We start from the raw sequence: 18,516 nt of genomic DNA, 5'->3' as shown, positions 1-18,516 counted from the left end.
AGGCCGGGATCGAACTATAGCGAACTCGTTTTCAGCAGTCGAACGCATAACTACTGCCACTGTGACACAGGTCAGTAAGATACGAGTAAGCTTTAGGCATTGCTTGCCTTGCCTAACCCTTTCTCATCACCATCCCTCGAAACTTTCCACAGAACCACTAGTAAATGATGTGTTGAGGCAGATAATGAATGTGAAAATAAGAAAACTCACTTTTCCTCTTGATGTCGGGAGCCGCACTCGAGCCATTCTGCACTGCGACGTAGTAGGCTATGGCTTGCACTCTCGATTAGCTTTGCCTTCCGAGTCTTGCCTTCCGAATAGTGACCCACAGGACGAATGCACTCTAGATGGACATATGGAGATGGAAATATCAATATGGAATATGGAAAGATGTAAATTCTCAAATATAAATTCATTCAAATGATTTTCAACCATGCAACATATATATTGTATACACACTTGAAATTCCGAATATTAGTTCACCCCACACCAAAGTTGTATCTTTAAAAAATGTAGTGAAAATGGAGGGCCACATCCAGCTGCAATTCATTAATATACCAGTCAAAAGATTACCGTATTATGCACAAAAGTGGTGATTACCATGAATATTCAAAGGATGCTGTATCAGGGCATTTATGCAGCCAACAAAAAACTTTTACTCGCATATTTTGCGCTCCGAACACACCTACCCAAAAATAAGTACACCATTAAATGTTTTCGCGTTACACTAGACATAAATTTTGACTCTAAGCCACACACTGGAAACTTAAGCCCTAAGCTGGCACTAGCAGGCTATGGTCTCAAAGCTGAAGGCATTTTCATCTTCCTGTATTAAAAATCATTTGCTTCTCTCTCTTTCATTGTCATATCGCATACCATTGCAAACCATGGCTTTGCACACCTAAAACCAATTTGGACCCAATTTGGACCCAAAATTAGTGGTATGAAAAATGCCCTCTTCAGGCCTATTGCAATCGAACAGTGATTTATTTTTCAGGGTAAAAATACTTTTCTTCACGTAATCCTCTTAACTGATTGTCTCCATTTCAAACTATACGGAAATTTGTAATAATCACTCATTATGATTAGGCGTGCATGTGATTTCTACCCTGTGGGGACGCTTTTGTCCCCTGCGTTCGCTTTCCCTCAACGCGCTAGTTCCCTGTGGTTAGCTCCTCCGCAAAGCACTCCTCTTGGTTCGGTGACTTTCCACTAACAGGGGAGGGCGCTTGCGTCGCAGCGACACCAGCGCCACGGATGGCGTTTTGCTGCGCGCTCGCGGGGAGCTACGGGGCTCTTCTCTCTGGGATCGGGAAGCGAGCAGACGTTTCGCTCGCAGCTTCGCTCTTCGTCGACGGGCGCCTCTTGGTCGGAACTTACTCCCGCCGAGCCCGTCCCGCTCGGCCTCGCAGTTTATCCCTTTGCCCTACCGTGGGCGGACGTTCGCTCGTAGCCGTGCTGGTGAGTCGGACATCCTAGATTCCTCAGTGTATTTTGTTGCTAGCTGGCGTTATTGTTGTTATAGCAATAAATGCCTTGTTTGTGTCAGCCAGTGTGTCGTTCCTTTGTTCCCTCAGAGCAAGGCCTGCCGTGGTCGGCTTGCGCTCAGTAGCGTACGCGACCACGGGGTGGGGTCCGCGCGGTTTTGAACTGTGTCAGCCGCGCTTAAACGGGGAATACGTATTTATCTCCCCCATTTAAACCCCACATCTGGCAGCCCAACGTGGGGCCTGCTCTTGGAACATTGGACGACTGTCAGTTCGGTTCGAGGAACGCTCTTTGTCCGTACTTGACAAGTGGTAGGCCTAGTGTGAATTTTGATCGCTAGGACCTGTGGCATGCTTTCTTGAGTGCGAGGTGTATTGCGCTGCAGCATGTTTACACTTTTCGACATGCTCAGCATGTTTTTTTTGTGAAGTTTTCTTCCTGGAGTTGCTTCAAGAACCACTTGGTCCGCATCGAGGGAGCGCGAGGCCTAGCGCCCGCGGAGTTGCCGAGCCCGAAGCGAGTGAGTACGGAAGCCGCGTGGGTGGTCCGAGTTTTCTGTATATATTTTCTCGCTGTCTCTTTTTCGACTCTGGGAGTCGCGGCTCCGGGAGCCGGGTGGCCTGGGGCCACGGGTGCCGTTACGAGCTCGCTGGTATTGCAGCTCGGCACCGGGCGTTCCGACACCGTCCGATACGGTGGGCGCCGATCGCTCAGAAGCTGCTTTGTGCAGTGAGCAGGGAGGACCACCCCACAAAGCTGATGTCTCCTCGCGGTTGCGCGCACGAAACCCGTTTCGGGTCCTCCTTTTGTTGGGGGTCATCGACCGCCACTATGGTAGTGAGGCCTAAGGCTATTCATAGCTGCCTGCAGCTTGTCAAAAGTGACACGACCACCGGACCGTGGTGTTGAGAGGGGGCGCACTTTGCTGGCCCACCCGTTTTTTTAAACCTCGCATGAACCGAGCATTCTCGTTCAACTCAAGAAAGGGCTTTGTTCACTCGAACTTTGCGTTGCACAGCCGCCCGACACGTTTTGCTAGCGAGTTGAGCTTTGAGCCACATGGCCCTTGTGTACGCCGTTTCCCCTCCCGTGACCTACATTAAAGGCGTGCGGAGTGTGTTTCGGAAATTTTGCAGATCCAGTGGAGCCACTCCGGCTTGCTGTCCTGTGCACATCGTCTCGCTGCCGCCTGCTGCGATGGAGCGGCCTGTATCCTGTTCGCCGCATCCATCCGGGGCAGCCGTGGCGAGACCAGACAGCAGCCACCTCCGGCTGCTGTTACCCTGGCGACTACTGCGGAATCTTGGCCTGAAGTGGTAAACCGGCCCTCTTCGCGGGCCTGCGGACACATAGTCCGCGGGCCATGCGAGCCGTCCCAGCGGAGACCTTCACGCCGCCTTCGGAATACCGCGGAAGACTGCGTGCACGCTGTCGGCGTGACCTCTGCTGCAAGACCTGCCTCAAGTGCATGAAGACCAGGAGACTCCTCCATAGCATGTGACTTGCAGGCGCGGGGGTCTATTTAAGGTTGGGGGGATGTGGGGACGCTTTCGTCCCCTGCGTTCGCTTTCCCTCAACGCGCTAGTTCCCTGTGGTTAGCTCCTCCGCAAAGCACTCCTCTCGGTTCGGTGACTTTCCACTAACAGGGGAGGGCGCTCGCGTCACAGTGACACCAGCGCCACGGATGGCGTTTTGCTGCGCGCTCGCGTGGAGCTACGGGGCTCTTCTCTCTGGGATCGGGAAGCGAGCAGACGTTTCGCTCGCAGCTTCACTCTTCGTCGACGGGCGCCTCTTGGTCGGAACTTACTCCCGCCGAGCCCGTCCCGCTCGACCTCGGAGTTTATCCCTTTGCCCTACGTGGGCGGACGTTCGCTCGTAGCCGTGCTGGTGAGTCGGACATCCTAGATTCCTCAGTGTATTTTGTTGCTAGCTGGCGTTATTGTTGTTATAGCAATAAATGCCTTGTTTTGTGTCAGCCAGCGTGTCGTTCCTTTGTTCCCTCAGAGCAAGGCCTGCCGTGGTCGGCTTGCGCTCAGTAGCGTACGCGACCACGGGGTTAAACGGGGAATACGCGCTTAAACGGGGAATACGTATTTATCTCCCCCATTTAAACCCCACAACCCATAACACTAAATATGACACAAAAAAAAGGTCAATTTACCAGTTAACGGAAACACGTATGGCCAATCACTCTTACAGTACCATGGTTCAAAATAAGGAAAACCTTGCTGATAGAAGTCTGCTTTCAACATGTTCTCCATAAAGAGCTTCCATCTTTCAAAGGTTAGTTAAATAAGTTGAGGTGCCTACATGGAGCCAATGCTTTGTAATCAAATTATATCATTCCTGCATTGACATAAGTTTTCTATCATTCCAACTGATTACACCATTGTTCAATCCTGTTTTGGATGCTCCTGCAATTACGCATGCATACCTTATGTGCCAACGCATGCTTTCACTATTGACCCAACAGTTGTTTGGTGGTGTTTTCTGTGCAGTTTCATGTGAAATAAATTGAATGAGCATTCCAAGTGCTTCTATAAATGAACTTGTGACCTCACCAAGAACTCTTCCAGTGTCGTCGGCCGGAACACGACGAAACACCCACGTGAAGGAAGCACTGTAGATAGAAATATGGAGATGGAAATATCAATATGGAATATGGAAAGATGTAAGTTCTCAAATATAAATTCATTCAAATGATATTCAACCATGCAACAGATATATTGTATACGCACTTGAAATTCCGAATATTAGTTCACCCCACACCAAAGTTCTGTCATTAAAAAATGTAGTGAAAATGGAGGCCACATCCAGCTGCAATCGATTATGATATCTGTCAAAATATTATATTATGCACTAAAGTGGTGCTCACCTAGAATATTCACTAAAGGATCCAGTACAAGGGCATTTATGCAGCACATAAAAAACTTTTACTCCCATATTTTGAGCTCCGAACACACCTACCTAAAATTAAGTACACCATTAAATGTTTTTGCGTCACACTAGACGGCAATTTTGACTCCAAGTCACACGCTGATAACTTAAGCCCCTAAGCAGGCACTAGCAGACTATGGTCTCAAAGCTGAAGGCGTTTTCATCTTCCTGTATTAAAATTGATTTGCTTCTCTCTCTTTCATTCTCATATCGCATACCATTGCAAACCATGGCTTTCCACATTTCAAACCTATTTGGACCCAACTCTTTGACTGGAAAAATTAGCGCTGTGAATAATGCCCTTTTCACGTCTATTGCATTTGAACAGTGATTTATTCTTCAGGGTGCAAATACTTCTCTTCACTTAATCCTCTTAACTGATTGTCTCCATTTCAAATGATAAGGCAATAATATGTAATAATCACTCATTATGGTTAAGAATGCTTGTGATTCCTACCCATAACATTAAAAATGACACTAAAAAAATGTTAACTTACCAGTTAATGGAAACACGTATGGCCAATCACTGTTTCAGTATCACGGTTCAAAATAAGTAAAACCTTGCCGATAGAAGCCTGCTTTCAACATGGTGTTCTCCATAAAAAGGTTCCATCTTTCAAAGGTCAGTTAAATAAGTTGAGGTGCCTACATGGAGCCAATGCTTTGTAATCAAATTATATCATTCCTGCATTGACGTAAGGTTTCTATCATTCCAACTAATTACACCATTGTTCAATCCGGTGTTAGAACCTACTGGACTTATGTATGCATACCGTATGTGCCAACGCATGCTTTCGCTATTGACCCAACAGTTGCTTGCTGGTGTTTCCTGGGCAGTCACAGTTGGCACACAGTTTCCTGTGTGTCAAATGTGAGTTATTCTCTTTTTAAGACTCTCTAGATTGCATAGAAATAGATACCAAAGGAAAACTCAGAATACACTACATCACAAACACCTGCCCATGTGCAACGACATAAACACTGCATGAAGAAACAAAATGACCCCGTCCTGCGAGTGTTGCGCCATGGTATTGTTACAGCGTCTAATGCACATCTTTAATTAAAGCAGCCGATTACCTCGCGCACTTCTTATACTAACCCAAGTGTTTTTGAGCTCACTAATTACATGAAACACTGCAGGAACCAACAAAAAAAAATTCCCATGTAATTTCTCAGTATGTAAAAATGGAGAGGGAAGCTAAACTTTGTCTATCAGGAGGAACTTTTTCCTGTGCTCTGTGAAATTAAGAGAGCCAAGCAAGCATTTTGAGAAAAGAATATATGAATTTTTTCCTATTCCAATGCGACAAAAAAAAGGCATTGAAATACTCAAGTACAAAAATTCTTATAGCAGTTAGTTTTTGTTTGCTTGGTTCTAAAATCTCTGCAACGATCTGGCATACGAACTGCAAAGCAATGTTGCTCTGCATCCAAAGCTGGACTAAAACCACAAGGCTTGAATACGAACCTTACACTCAGAAATTAGAGCTCGACACCCAGTGCGGTAACTCCTTTCTATGCGTCCAAAACAACTTGATCAACTCACTCTGACAGGCCTTGTGCATCCTCCATGTATGCATGTGCCTGACCTTTGTCTGTACATGACGCAGGTATTCTGCACGAGACCTGCAAAAATTAACACACACGACAAAGAATCCTCTTGAAGCAGCACATATCCCATGGCTGGAGATCTACACTGCAACACACACACATCGAAAGCCTCTCATAATGATGCCAAAATAGGGTGTGAATTTAGGCGTGCAAATTCTTTATGCTTGCAGGCTGGGTAATTCAGTGTATGTGAGGCATATTATTAAAACGAGCTTCATGGTCTGGAATGTCAGACGTTAGAATTTTATAAAATTAATCATAACCTCTCATTGCCAAAACCATCATTTGACACTTTCACTAGCATGTATTCAATGCTTTCACTAGCACATACATCAGGATGATGTAAGGTGCATTTCTGATCTTCGTTCTGTGACCGATGTCCAAAGTCTACGTCATCCCCACTAGGAGCTCCCTGTGCCAGAAGCACGTCTTCCGCTCTACCCAGGTGCCAGCAGGTTACTCTTCCCGGTCCTGACATTGCGCTCAGTTAAAGGTCGATTAACGCAGCAACAGTGGAGATGGAATGCAGAGGGAGGTACAAATCGTCGATTGAAAGTCGTTTTATGCCACAGCAAGTAAAGGACAGCCCATTACAAATTCTCTTGAAGGAGCAGAAAACTGTAAGCTCCTTAGTGATGCTGCTGAGTGTGATAGTATTTTGTGGAGACTATGAACAGCGAATAAAGTGGAATGACTTTCGCCAACATCTGGAATAGTGCGTCTTTTAATTAGTTTTTTTTACTATTGGCCAAACAAAAACAGCTCAGAGTACCAAAGCAACTTAACCACCAGCACTGAAAATGCCGGCAAGAAAATTAGCATAAGAGAGGTCTTATTTTATTAGTTGGGAAATCTTACAAAGATAAAATTTAGGTGAGCACTATTTGTCGTAATTACTCGCAAGTAAAGCTGTAGAGCAGAAAAGTCTTCTTGAGCTCTCTTTCCCTACGAATTCATGAAAATTCTGACTAGACTGAACAGAAGCCGTCTTTTTCTGTAAGTGGAATCTACGACTCCGGTGACCTTATCTAAATACATGGGAACCGTAAAACAATGTTGCTAAACCACTGAATAGGCGTACGGATGGTGACAAGTTCAGTGGTAAAGGTGAACTTGAGCCACAGCCACGACTTGCACATTGCCAGTTATCCAGGAACTTCAAAAGAAGCTGTGCTTTCCATGCTGACAAAGACTCTGCGTCTCGCAACCTTGCGCAGTCCAGTCTTCTACCTGTGCCCCTGTCAATCATAAATTTGTTCAATTTGGGCGCAGGCACGTTGGGCACTTTGATGCATTGGGAGCACGAACAGTACATGCAGCGTCAGCCGTCGCGATGAAGGCCGGTTGCCACAGGCTCCAGCAGATGGGCAAATGGCGGCGGCGATGCTATTGAGAATAGTCGAGAAACGGACCATGGCTATCCTGAACTCGCACTAACATTCAGCCGCTCGGAAATCACAGCTTCCAAAATATTACAACAAACTGCAAAAAAGCTACAAGAGTACGAGTAGGCAGAACCAGTTTTTTGAACATTGAGCTTTAAAGTTCAAGTAATCCAGGTAAGTATTTGGGAATGACTCCAAAGTGACTGCCAGAAGCCAACCTAAAAGCATTTCACAGGTTGCCGAAATATACAAAAATTTTAAATATACAAAAATACAAAAAAGTAGTTAACTTATGCCACAGCAAGTCAAGGAGAGCCCAGTACCAATTCTCTTGAAGGAGCAGAAACCTGTAAGCAACTTAGTGATGCTGCTGAGTGTGATAGTATTTTGTGCACACTATACACAGTGAATAAAGTGGAATGACTTTCGTCAAGATCTGGAATAGTGCCTCTTTTAATTAATTTTTTTTTGTTATTGGCCAAACAAAAACAGCTCAGAGTGCAAAAGGAAAAATCGCGTTGCCTGACTCTTCTGCAGAGTCCTCCTTTACCTCCCTTAGGGGTATGCATAAAAAATGGCGAAAGGTCATTCCGGCTAGCAGGATTCACTGCAGTGAAAGAATACAGGCGTGGCAGGGCATGGCATCCTAGTGCCCAGCGACAGTGGGATCATGCAATTTACACGGAGAGGGTGGCTGTAGCTGGCCCAGAGTGCAGCTAATTAGAGACTGATAAGAAAGGTCCCTGTCCCGTAGCAGACAAAACCTGGATGTCAATGATGACCATCATCATCATGCGTCTCTACATCTCTCCAGAGAGCATCCGAGCATGTTATTTACAAAAACCAAGGCTCAGCTTGCACCTCAACTGGCTGCTTGCTACAGGGGACCCATCACTGTGCGTGCACGTCATCACTCACGCTTTTGTCTCCACGGCCAGCAACAAGACTGCACTGAATGAGGTGGCGCGCAGTATCGTGTCGAGGCTACATGTGCATACAGAATGCCGGAGCACCTTGATCAGTGCACTAATGAAAAGCTCTCCCTCCCCACCCTTCCTTCTAAACTAATGAAACTATTCTGCTTTTCCGACTATGGTTCCACAAGTGGAAAGGAGAAATCCTTGCGATGACAGGGAGGAGATTGGAAGCCGAGTGGATTAAAGTGGCAGAGATGAGGAGAATATGAATCAGAATTTGAGCTCCTACAGTGACTGACTTACACCGAACGAGCAGATGTGAGAGTGAAAACAGCTTGACTCCCATAGTAACACAGCTATTCGCAACAAACGAGGCAGTGATTATTTAACTAAGCAAGGCTAAATATTAGCTCTTGGTTTTCAAATCGCCAGCTCAAAGACAGGTGCATGAAATTGTTAATAGATCCGGCCCATGTTTCTTCTGCAGCAGCTGATGTTTTTGTGTTCCCATTGCCAGCTCAAAGACGGGTGCATGAAAGTGTTAATAGATCCGGCCCTTGTTTCTTCTGCAGCAGCTGATGTTTTTGTGTTCCCATTTTAGTTAATCAGTTCATGTTTCATTTCACATCGATGGCACAGGTTTCAACTGCACAAGTGGCACACAAGTCCCAGGGAGCATGCAAAGCATGCATGGAAAGCCTCCACTTCGATGCGTCCTACTACATGGAGGATTGCAAATGTACCCGACACAGGCTGTCTCAGATCTAAAAACCCTGGTACTGGCACCCCTGGGAATGCCAGGCAGATGCTCAGGTTGCACTGGACATTTAGGTGCAATGGGCATGTTAGGAGAGGCATGGTCACAGTAAACATGGCCGGCTGGAAAAAGAAGAAACTCTACTTAATTGGAGAGACACGGGGAGGCCTTTGCCCAGTAGTGAGCCTAGTCAGAATGATGATGATGCTAAACTCAATTTGTTTTTGTTGTCTGCCATGCATCAAAATTAAGAAAAATGCCTTACCCAATCCTCCTGCTCTCTCCAAGGGCAGAGTGCCGGTTGTCGATCTCCGCATGGTAAGAGCACCTAAACATGTAAACAAACACATAAACAGGGCAGAGTCAGTGAGCACAGCATCAAATAAACATTGTCTGCAACATTTCAGTCATGTCAGGACGAAACTAAAGCTATTCTGTGAACACCCTTAATACAAATCCAAGTAGTTGACACAGGGTTAAAAACATTAAGCTACCATCTCTGGTTGGAGGGCCTCCTTTGAAGGCCAATTGCTACTCCGTACTCTATATGCTTCCTACTATATTCCGAGTGCAGACTGTATGTTAAGCTCTACAGGAGTAGATGATTATTACAGATCAAGTTTTTGCAAGCTTGTACACCTGTTGTCCTCCAGCAACATTGCTGATGAGTGTTAGTACATGCACCATTGCTTGCACTGAGGCAGGTTTCGAGTTTGGTGCAGAAAAATAGTGACTAAACATTGCATGTTTTCAATTAGTGACGTGTTAAAATAACATCACCTTAGCTGAAATCAAGAATGAGGCGACATCAGGCATAAATATTGTGCGGTGCTTCAAAAAGCCTGGTAGTGCACAAGACACTGCACCCTTTGGCTGACCAGAGGGGGCCAGTAAATTTCTTTGAGCATGGTCAACACACGTGACAAGCTGCAGTAGAATCTTGCGAATAATCAGCAGCTGCTCAGCACTGTATCTTTCAACGGTCACTACAGAGTTTCAGAATTTGCAAAGACCGAAAGGACCACTTTATGCTGCAACCTAATTACTAATTCCACCTTGGAAACAGCTTCTTTAGGCAACACTACCACAAGCATTCTACTTCAGTCTCTAAGATTTCAAAGTTTAAGATCTGAGTGCACCTCTCTTATTATTTGATGCAAAACCAAAGTGGTAGTGAACTGGGCAACCAAAGGTGGCGCCTACTGAACTTGAACAAGAAGAAGCAGAGAGATACTGTAATGCAAATGCAACGGCGGCTCTGCTTACTGGCTGCTCCGGAGACGCTACATGGCTGCAGATGTACTGGAGGTCCATTTACCACTGAATTAATGTCCCACGGTATACCCGTGGGACATTAATTCAGTGGTGGAACCACAATCTGCGCAGAAGAATAGCTAGGCTAAACAAGGAGATCGAGGATCACGCGGCTAAACTTGCACAGCAAAACTGGGAGGAAATATGCAGCCGCATGGATCGCAATATGGGAGTCTCTAATACTTAGAACTTGCTCCATCATCTACTTGACCCTACAGGTAGCAAGACCACTCACAGGCAGAACCTGCAAAGGCTTGTACGTGCCTATGCAGGCATACCAGAGGACTGCTTCCTTGAACCTGAAGACAATATATTGGCAATGCTCCAAGCCAAAGCTTCCCAGATTATGGCGGTCCGGAAAACACGCAGCTCAACTCCCCCATTACTATAGGTGAGGTTAGGACGAACACTGCGAGGTTAAGCTGCAAATCCACCTCTGGCCCAGATGCGGTTACCAACAAGATCCCCCATAACCTGGATGAAGAGTCTCTACCCTCCCTAACTGAGTACATGCAGAAATGCTGGTCGAAGGGCTCAATCCAACAAACATGGAAAGCGGCAAAGATCATTCTCACTCCAAAACCAGGCAAGGTCCTCACCTTGAGAATCTCTGGCCAGTTTTGCTCATGTCTTGTGTGTAAGCTCATGCTGCACGTAGTTCAGACCTGCCTCAACCGGTTTAAGGAGGAGAACAAGCTGTACCCCCACACCATGATTGCATTCCGACCAATACTTTCTACGAAGGATATAATGCTTCAGCTAAGAGATCAGATTATTGAGCCTAAACCATGGGACATGAGAACAATTCTCAGACTCAACCTGGAGAAGGCCTTTGATAGAGTCACACATAATGCAATCGTGGAGAACTTTCACGAACTCGAGCTGGGAGCACACACCTTCAACTATATCCGTGACTTTCTCTCGGGGAGAAAGGTCTATTTTCCAGTAGTAGGTTTCCACACAAATGACTTCTTCCTCGGCAACAAGGGCACCCCGCAGTGAGCGGTCCTCTCACGCTTTCTCTTCAACGGTGCAAAGCTGAAACTTCCACACCAATTAGCGCAGATTCCGAAAGTCCACTATAGCCTCCACAATATCACCTTGTGGACCATTGAGGGCAGTGATGCCCAAATCGAGGAGAGGCCCCAGCGTGCAACCGATATTGTGGGGAACAATGTGGACCCCAGGGGACTGCGGACCTCTCCAACCAAATCTGAACTTCTCGTATTCTGCAAAACCAGATTAGATTCCTTGCGCAACCCCCACCGGCCACAGAACTCACTATTCGCAGAGTCCACGTTCCTCAAGTACCCACCAGTGTTTGTGTCGTCCTTGTGTTGTCCCATGTCTTTTCAAAGGCGCAGTTATGTGTGACCATGTTAACTACCAACTAGCTCAATTTGAAACCCTCTGAATACCCAAAATTAATATTTTGGGTCTAATGCTGTGGGAACGCGGCTTCAATGGCAACACAATCCAAAAACTTCAGGTAACCTCGCAGCAAATTATGAGACTCATTTGCCGCATTAGTAACCACCCTTTGGGCATGAGGGAAAGCAATACTCTCCGTTTAGTACAAGCCTTTGTGATCAGCCGCATAGCCTACACATGCCCTTGCGTATATCTCAAGTCAACTGAAGAAGAGAAAGTGGAAGCCATAATCAGAAAATGCGTCAAACAAGCAGTTCGGCTGCCCATCCACACAGCGACTGTAAGGACTCAATCTTCATATAGCCCTAAGTGAGATTATTGAAGGGGTCACCATCTCACAATACCAACGGCTATCGGCCACACCAACTGGAAGACGCAGTCTGTCCACACTAGGTACAACATACAAACAAGAATAGGTGCACCAACCTTCCCAAACATGCACGACAGCTTATGGTCATCCCACCGATACCTCAGAACATGTACCCAAATTTCAAAGTCATGCAGAGAGATCCAAGCCTTCGGGCAAAAGTTTTCTTAATGATACCTCTGTAGTATATGTAGATGCAGTAGATACCCCAGGTGGCAAGATGGTAGCTGTGGTCAACACAGAATATGGCACACTAATAAACGGGGCACTGTACACACTCAGCCCACACATGTTGGAGAAGAAACAGCCACTGCTCTAGCCATTACGGGAACCTCGACAGAAACCATTGTCAGCGACTCAAAATTGGCGATACGTAACTACATGCTGGGAAGAATCTCCCCATAAGCAGCACAGATTCTGCAAAATTCTCGGCCCACACGGCACTTTCGCCTAATCTGGACGCCTGCTCTTGCCTCCTTTGGTGGTAGTGAGGCGGCTCATAAGCTAGCTTGAGGACTGTCCCACCATGTTTTCTCAGAGAAATCCTCCAGCACTACAGGCTTGCAAGACTCAGATTCCGCCAGCAGAAAAACACTATCCAAATGACAGGTCAAAGCCTGGCGCAAACTTAAAGCTAACACCTATCCAAATCCGCAACTGTGTAGATTATATTCGGAGGGACTCTCTCTGACAAATGCAAAAATTGCAAATGCAAGTGAAGCCAATCTAAATCATATGACCTGGAACTGCCGCCAGTATCTACCCGCGAGTCACTTCATTACCGACTCTGATCACTGGGAGGCTCTTATGTACAGCTCCGACCCAGGGATACAGATCAAGCTCCTCCAGCTGGCTGAAGACGCTGCCTGCTGCCCAAGGCATAGCGGCCGTCATTTATGCGAGGGGCGGCTTTGGGTTGCTATTTTGTATCGGCTGGTAATAATGTTTCACCACCACCACCACTACCCCAGTTGGTCAGAGGCAAATTAGCGCTACCTTCCTACACATTGCTTCGAAAATACCCTTCACATATGCACCAAAACACTGGTGCTAAAAGCGCACCTGAAAGTTGTATACAAGCTGCAGAGCAGTTGTTAGCACTGCACACAATTCTTGTCAACGACGGCTCTGAAGGTAAAAAAATGACGGCTGCCCCAGTGACGCCACCTGTTGAGCAGAGTGCAAACTGTAAACTGTGTAAGCTCCCTGAGTTGCGCATAGGTCTGTCATATTCCTCTCCCAAGCATCCATGTTATGAGGAAAAGCAGCAACTTTTGCATGCAGGAGGCAGACTGGTGCAGCGGGAGTGCAGCATAATTCCCTTATTTTTAGCTACCGAAGTTGCTTTATTCTAGGCAGAATGCTGTTTAGCTGGATGACACAGCTTGTCAGTAATGCGTCGGCTGCACTAAGGCCTGTCTCAATGAGCTACAAAATAAATACTTGCCATGTGGATGGGTGGCAACAGCTGTTGTAAATGGCATAAATCACATGCGTCGCCTTTTTTGCGATTACCAAACACGTGCCATAACACTGCATATTTTTATCACATGCGTAGTCTTTTTTACGATTCGCAAACACATGTCATAACACTGCATATTTGTTAAAAAGAAAAAAACTTCGGTTCCAAAAAGCATGTGCCGTCGCACAAAATGAAATCTCGTGGGTAATAAGAGGTACTGTTAAGCAGGTATTTCATTGTGTGCTGTTGTTTTCATTTATATGCTGAAACTGCAAATTTGTTTATTCTATTGATTCACACACTCAGCACGGTTTCAGTCCTCTGCAGGATGCATGGCAGCGGTGAGTCTAGGTTGCTCCATGGAACCATGCAGATGGCATGCATGTAGTTGTAGCTATTTAAGAAAAAAAAAAGAGGAGTCTTAATTGCACAGCCAAACTTCAGGTTCTGTTCCCCAACCTCCAGGGAGCGCAGCATGTACGCAGGTCCAGCAGACCATCAGCTTGGATTTTTAAGCGCTTGACATAATAGCAGAGTCAAGTCTGAATGGATCTTTCAATACATGTCTAAGTTGAAAAAGAATGCCAATTCACTAATTCAACCGGGAAGTTTCCATACGTTGACAACTGAGTACATGACCATCCTCTGCCTTTAAAACGTGTACGGGAAATACATATATCTAGGGAGCGCTTGTCTTCACGCCGTTCGGCTTAAGAGTGGTAAGCACAGAAATAAAGGTCTTAGGCTGTTGCTGCCCATCTTATCCGATTCGAATGCCTCCCAGAGAAATTTGCACTCTAGTGTTTAATAAAACGTCACCTGCATCCTTCTGAAAGAAGGAAACAAATGATTTGATAGACACTCACCTCCGAAGTTCAGGACAGATAAGCCGACATGAAAAACTGAGGGGTTCTCAGTTGCAGGGGAGCTGAAAAGGAAGAAACAGAGGTGCAAGTTTTAAATTCTTGTAGAAGTTTCAAATACAAGCCATTTCAATATTTATCGTATTTGGCGGGTCTTATAGAAAGAATTAAAGCACTCGGAATAAAAAAAATTTGAAAGAAAAGGCATCTTCAACAAAATAATACCCCTGTCAGAATAGCAGAGTTAATGTCACTCGAACCGAATGGCATTCCATACGTCGAATGTCACTCGGTCCCTCTCGGTGCTACACGGCAAAAAATAATGTAATTCGAAAATGATGTCAGCAACAATCAGTGAAAAAAAAAATAGCGCAATTGAAAGACATCAGCGCATATGAAGACGTTTGAAATTGTTGTGTAGTGTTTCAAGAGCGGGTAAGAACATTTCTGTGCAATATTATAAGCTTAAAATAACATTTCAGGCCAATTTGCAGCACTGCATCCATCACAAGCCAAGCCAAGTACAAAGTCAACCACACATTCGATAAATGTAAACAAATGAAAGTGCTGACAACGTGGAAATGACTTCCAAAAGGTGAACTACTCTACTACATCTTCAAGTACTTCTGAGCTAAATAAGCAGGTAACACCAACCAGCAAGAAACACACCAACCAAAATGATTGACGGTTGCGGGAAATCCCTGCTTCACTCTCGCCACTGCCGATGGCTGCTGCTGAGACCAAGACCGAGAGGAATAGCTATCCACAGCAGCCTCTGATGTGAACAGTTTGCACCTAAACTAACATTTTTTAGCAGAACTAAATAAATACAATTTATAACTTTGGCAGTGCACTCAATTTTTTCGCATCGCTTGTTTCTGCTGCGTATCTGGTGTCCAGAGTAGGCATTCGGATCGAGATCAAATGCGAATGAGTTCCATAAACTCATTTGATGCCGAATGTTAATCTAATGACATTAAATCTTCCCATGTAACAGCCAATTAATGACATTGTGAGCTAATGTCATTCGATGAGAATGACATTAAATTTGCTAGTCTGACAGGGGTATAAGTCAGGCGATTTCGCTCAGCTACTGTGCTGCTGAAGAGTCAATAAAAACCAGTTACTCCAGTGAAAAGAGCACCTTTTGAGACTACAAAGATCTCTTGTAGCAAAATTCCATGATAATTCCTTAGACTCAGAGCTGAAAATGGCCCTAAACAAGGGTCTATGTGGACTCAAGCCGAAAAAATGCAATTTCTTTCGGGTGGTGGTGTTAAAAATTACATGTGTCAGTGACAGATAACCTTCCAAAGCTTCAACAACTGAAAGGACTGGCCTATCCTTGACCTTTTTAGATGTTTTCATTGTTAGTACCGGCAGAGAGACCTCAAATAATCGTTGCTCAACTTCATCTTCACGTCTAAGATCGCTTGTACCTACTCACACCGACGGGCTTTGCGCCTCTTCCGGCCTTCCCTGCACGTGACGAGGTTGGTGTGGGCGACGGCTGCAACAATTTTTAGAGCACAGGACCGTTAAATTTGCGGCACAAGAGCTAGTGACAAACACAAACACACAAACGTTCACACAAACTGAGACAAAGGAAAGCCCACTATCAATACACCACATATGACTGCCGAAGGCTGTCTAGTTGAAGTGTCACAGGCCACGCAAACGATCTTTGAAAATCCCACCTTTCGCATGGCACATTTCACTAAATAAAAACACTCGCAGAATCTCGCAACGAGTCCAAAAAGCCTACCTATGTTCAAAGTTGGTCAGTACAACCAAGAAATGACAGACAAGAGAAGAAAAGAGTGCTTTTGTACCTTAATACTTTAAACCCAATCTTCAGATGATTTGGAAAGATATTGAGCAATGGCGAGATCAGATTTATAAAAGTCTGCGTGGTATTTGAACACGACTCAAAACTATGAAGTTCTCAAGTATAAATTTATCCAAATGATTTTCAACCATGCAACACATATATTGGATACACACTTGAAATTCCGAATATTAGTTCACCTCACAGCAAAGTTCTGTCATTAAAAAATGTAGTGAAAATGGAGGGCCACATCCAGCTGCATGATATCTGTAGAAAGATTATCATATTATGCACAAAAGTGGTGCTTATATACCTTGAAAATTCATTTAAAAATGCTGTATCAGAGCGTGTATGCAGCCAAAAAAACTGTTACTCACATATTTTGAGCTCCAGACAAAGCTACCCACAATTAAGTACACCATTAATGGTTTTGGTGTACTTGGCGCACAAAACATTGTGACGAATATATATCGCAAAACAGCGTTTCATTGTCAGAACAAACAAAAACGCAAGATTTAAAATAAAGAGAATCTACATCAGAAGGCGACTGTCGTTTGCAGATTCGCCAGGTAAATACAGGTAAATATATTTTGGCCGACATTCGCGGCATTTGATCGCTACCGAGCCCGAGACTGATGCATCGCATGTACCCCGAGACCTACCCGACCGACGTGTAGAGTCTGCCAGAGGGAGCCGGCAGATCACACGCACATCTTGTGGGACTGCATCAGAAATCCAAACGAAGCAAGATCAGGAACAATCCCGCCGCGGCTGGAGGCAGCAGCGAAGAGCAACGACCATGACCAACAGCTATGGGCCGTCCAGCAGGTCCTCGGGGCGCTCGAAAGGCAGGGACCCAGCGAGCCGGCAACGGCGAGCGGAGACCCGCGCCGAGTAACGGCAGCCTCGTAGACGACGTAGGCCCTCGTCGGGGCGCGCGAGCGCCCAACTGCAGGCACAAATAAAGTTTACTCCAATCCAATCCAATCTCGATCGGAATTTTTGTCGACGCGTCTCTAGCATGCAGCACACAAAAGCAGACACCAGCGAAAGGCGCGGCAGAAGGGCCTTGTAATCAGGAGCTCTCCACCGATTAGTCTTGCTGCCCGTGAAGCACAAAACAGAACAGTGGTTATGGCTCTCGGCTGCTGACCCGAAAGACGTGGGTTTGATCCCGGCCGCGGCGGTCAGATTTCGATGGAGGCGAAATTCTAGAGGTGCGTGTACTACGCGATATCAGTGCACGTTAAAGAACCCCAGGTGGTCGAAATTAACGGAGCTCTTCACTAGGCGTCTCTAATAGCCCGAGTCGCTTTGGGATGTTAAACTGCCATAAACCAAACCAGAACGGCCCAGACACGTGGCATATTGGTAGAGAGCGGAATGGCTTCTGCACCTAACGCACTTTAAAAACCGCAATAAAAGGGCTGCCACTGAGCAGAAAGTCGTTCTACACGCAATGTACTGCTAACAGACGGTCAACACACAAGGCAAACAAAACAGTATCGTGTAGACTTACCGTGAATGCCCGATTAAGTCGGATACCCTTCGAAATGCAAACCTCAACCGCCGCCCCCACACACCATGTGGAAGATGTGGAAGCGTGTACAAGGCAACATGGTTGCCTGTTCCATAAATGGTATTCCGCCGTCTTGTCATGAAACACCAAATAAAAACCTATTTGCCGAGCTTATCGTTAATATTCCCCCATTTTGCATCTACAGTGTGTGCTGATGCAAGCAAACACTCAAAAGTGAGTTTTCAAAACCGCATTTTTTCTACGAATGCAGAACCGAAACTCTTCTATTTTACCTGCACTAACGTTTACCTGCTCGAAAACATGGGCGCGAAGTTTGAATGGTTCGCCGGCGCCAAAGCCAAATTCTCACCAAATTACTCCGAATTGATATGGGTCCCAGCCTATTCCGGGAATTTGGGGAACGAGTTGGCCCACAATAAAGCCCAAGATTTCGTCGACCGGGCAGGGGATGAGTCTGGGTTCCTTAATTTCACAAAGGACTCTATGATCACATATCGCGATCTCACCAATCATTTTAAACTAGAGAGGAGAATTTTCCCCCCTCTGCACAAAAGCCTGACGAAAGAACAAGAGGTTACGTGGCGTCGTCTACAGACGAGATCGATACGCACCCCAT

General features: G+C 45.7%; 2 protein-coding genes across 3 annotated transcripts in view; both read right to left on the bottom strand.

The window, feature by feature from the left end:
• The window catches only part of LOC149357745 (serine/threonine-protein kinase PLK1-like), a 25,276-nt gene extending 24,928 nt beyond the window's left edge, over positions 1-348 (bottom strand). For both annotated transcript variants that reach the window (XM_089584892.1, XM_089584893.1), the window contains exon 1: positions 211-348. In XM_089584892.1, coding sequence (XP_089441018.1) covers position 211 — 1 coding nt within the window. In that variant the 5' untranslated portion in view covers positions 212-348. The remainder of the gene's footprint in view (positions 1-210) is intronic.
• Positions 211-18,516, bottom strand: LOC149357744 (uncharacterized). Its single transcript, XM_089576659.1, has 10 exons — positions 18,512-18,516; positions 17,880-17,985; positions 17,159-17,309; positions 17,023-17,082; positions 15,976-16,042; positions 14,536-14,597; positions 9,361-9,423; positions 5,972-6,051; positions 4,050-4,108; positions 211-343 (listed from the first exon to the last, which is right to left on the bottom strand). Coding segments are annotated over exons 1-10 (654 nt in total). The 3' UTR covers positions 211-342.

Source organism: Amblyomma mixtum, chromosome 3, assembly GCF_055824585.1.
Source record: "Amblyomma mixtum isolate Tamu chromosome 3, ASM5582458v1, whole genome shotgun sequence".
Classification (NCBI taxonomy): Eukaryota; Metazoa; Arthropoda; class Arachnida; order Ixodida; family Ixodidae; genus Amblyomma; species Amblyomma mixtum.
Note: the sequence above shows the minus strand (reverse complement) of the source record. Positions and strands in the feature narration are given on the sequence as shown.

Bases quoted from the DNA above. Each gene is read 5' to 3' on its own strand.
- LOC149357744 (XM_089576659.1), bottom strand. The intron at 17,083-17,158 runs GTCGTTGCTCTT...TTTCTGATGCAG, and splicing joins GCCCATAGCTGTTGGTCATG to TCCCACAAGATGTGCGTGTG. The intron at 6,052-9,360 runs GTAAGGCATTTT...TAATTTTTGCAG, and splicing joins GGAGAGAGCAGGAGGATTGG to GTCTCGTGCAGAATACCTGC.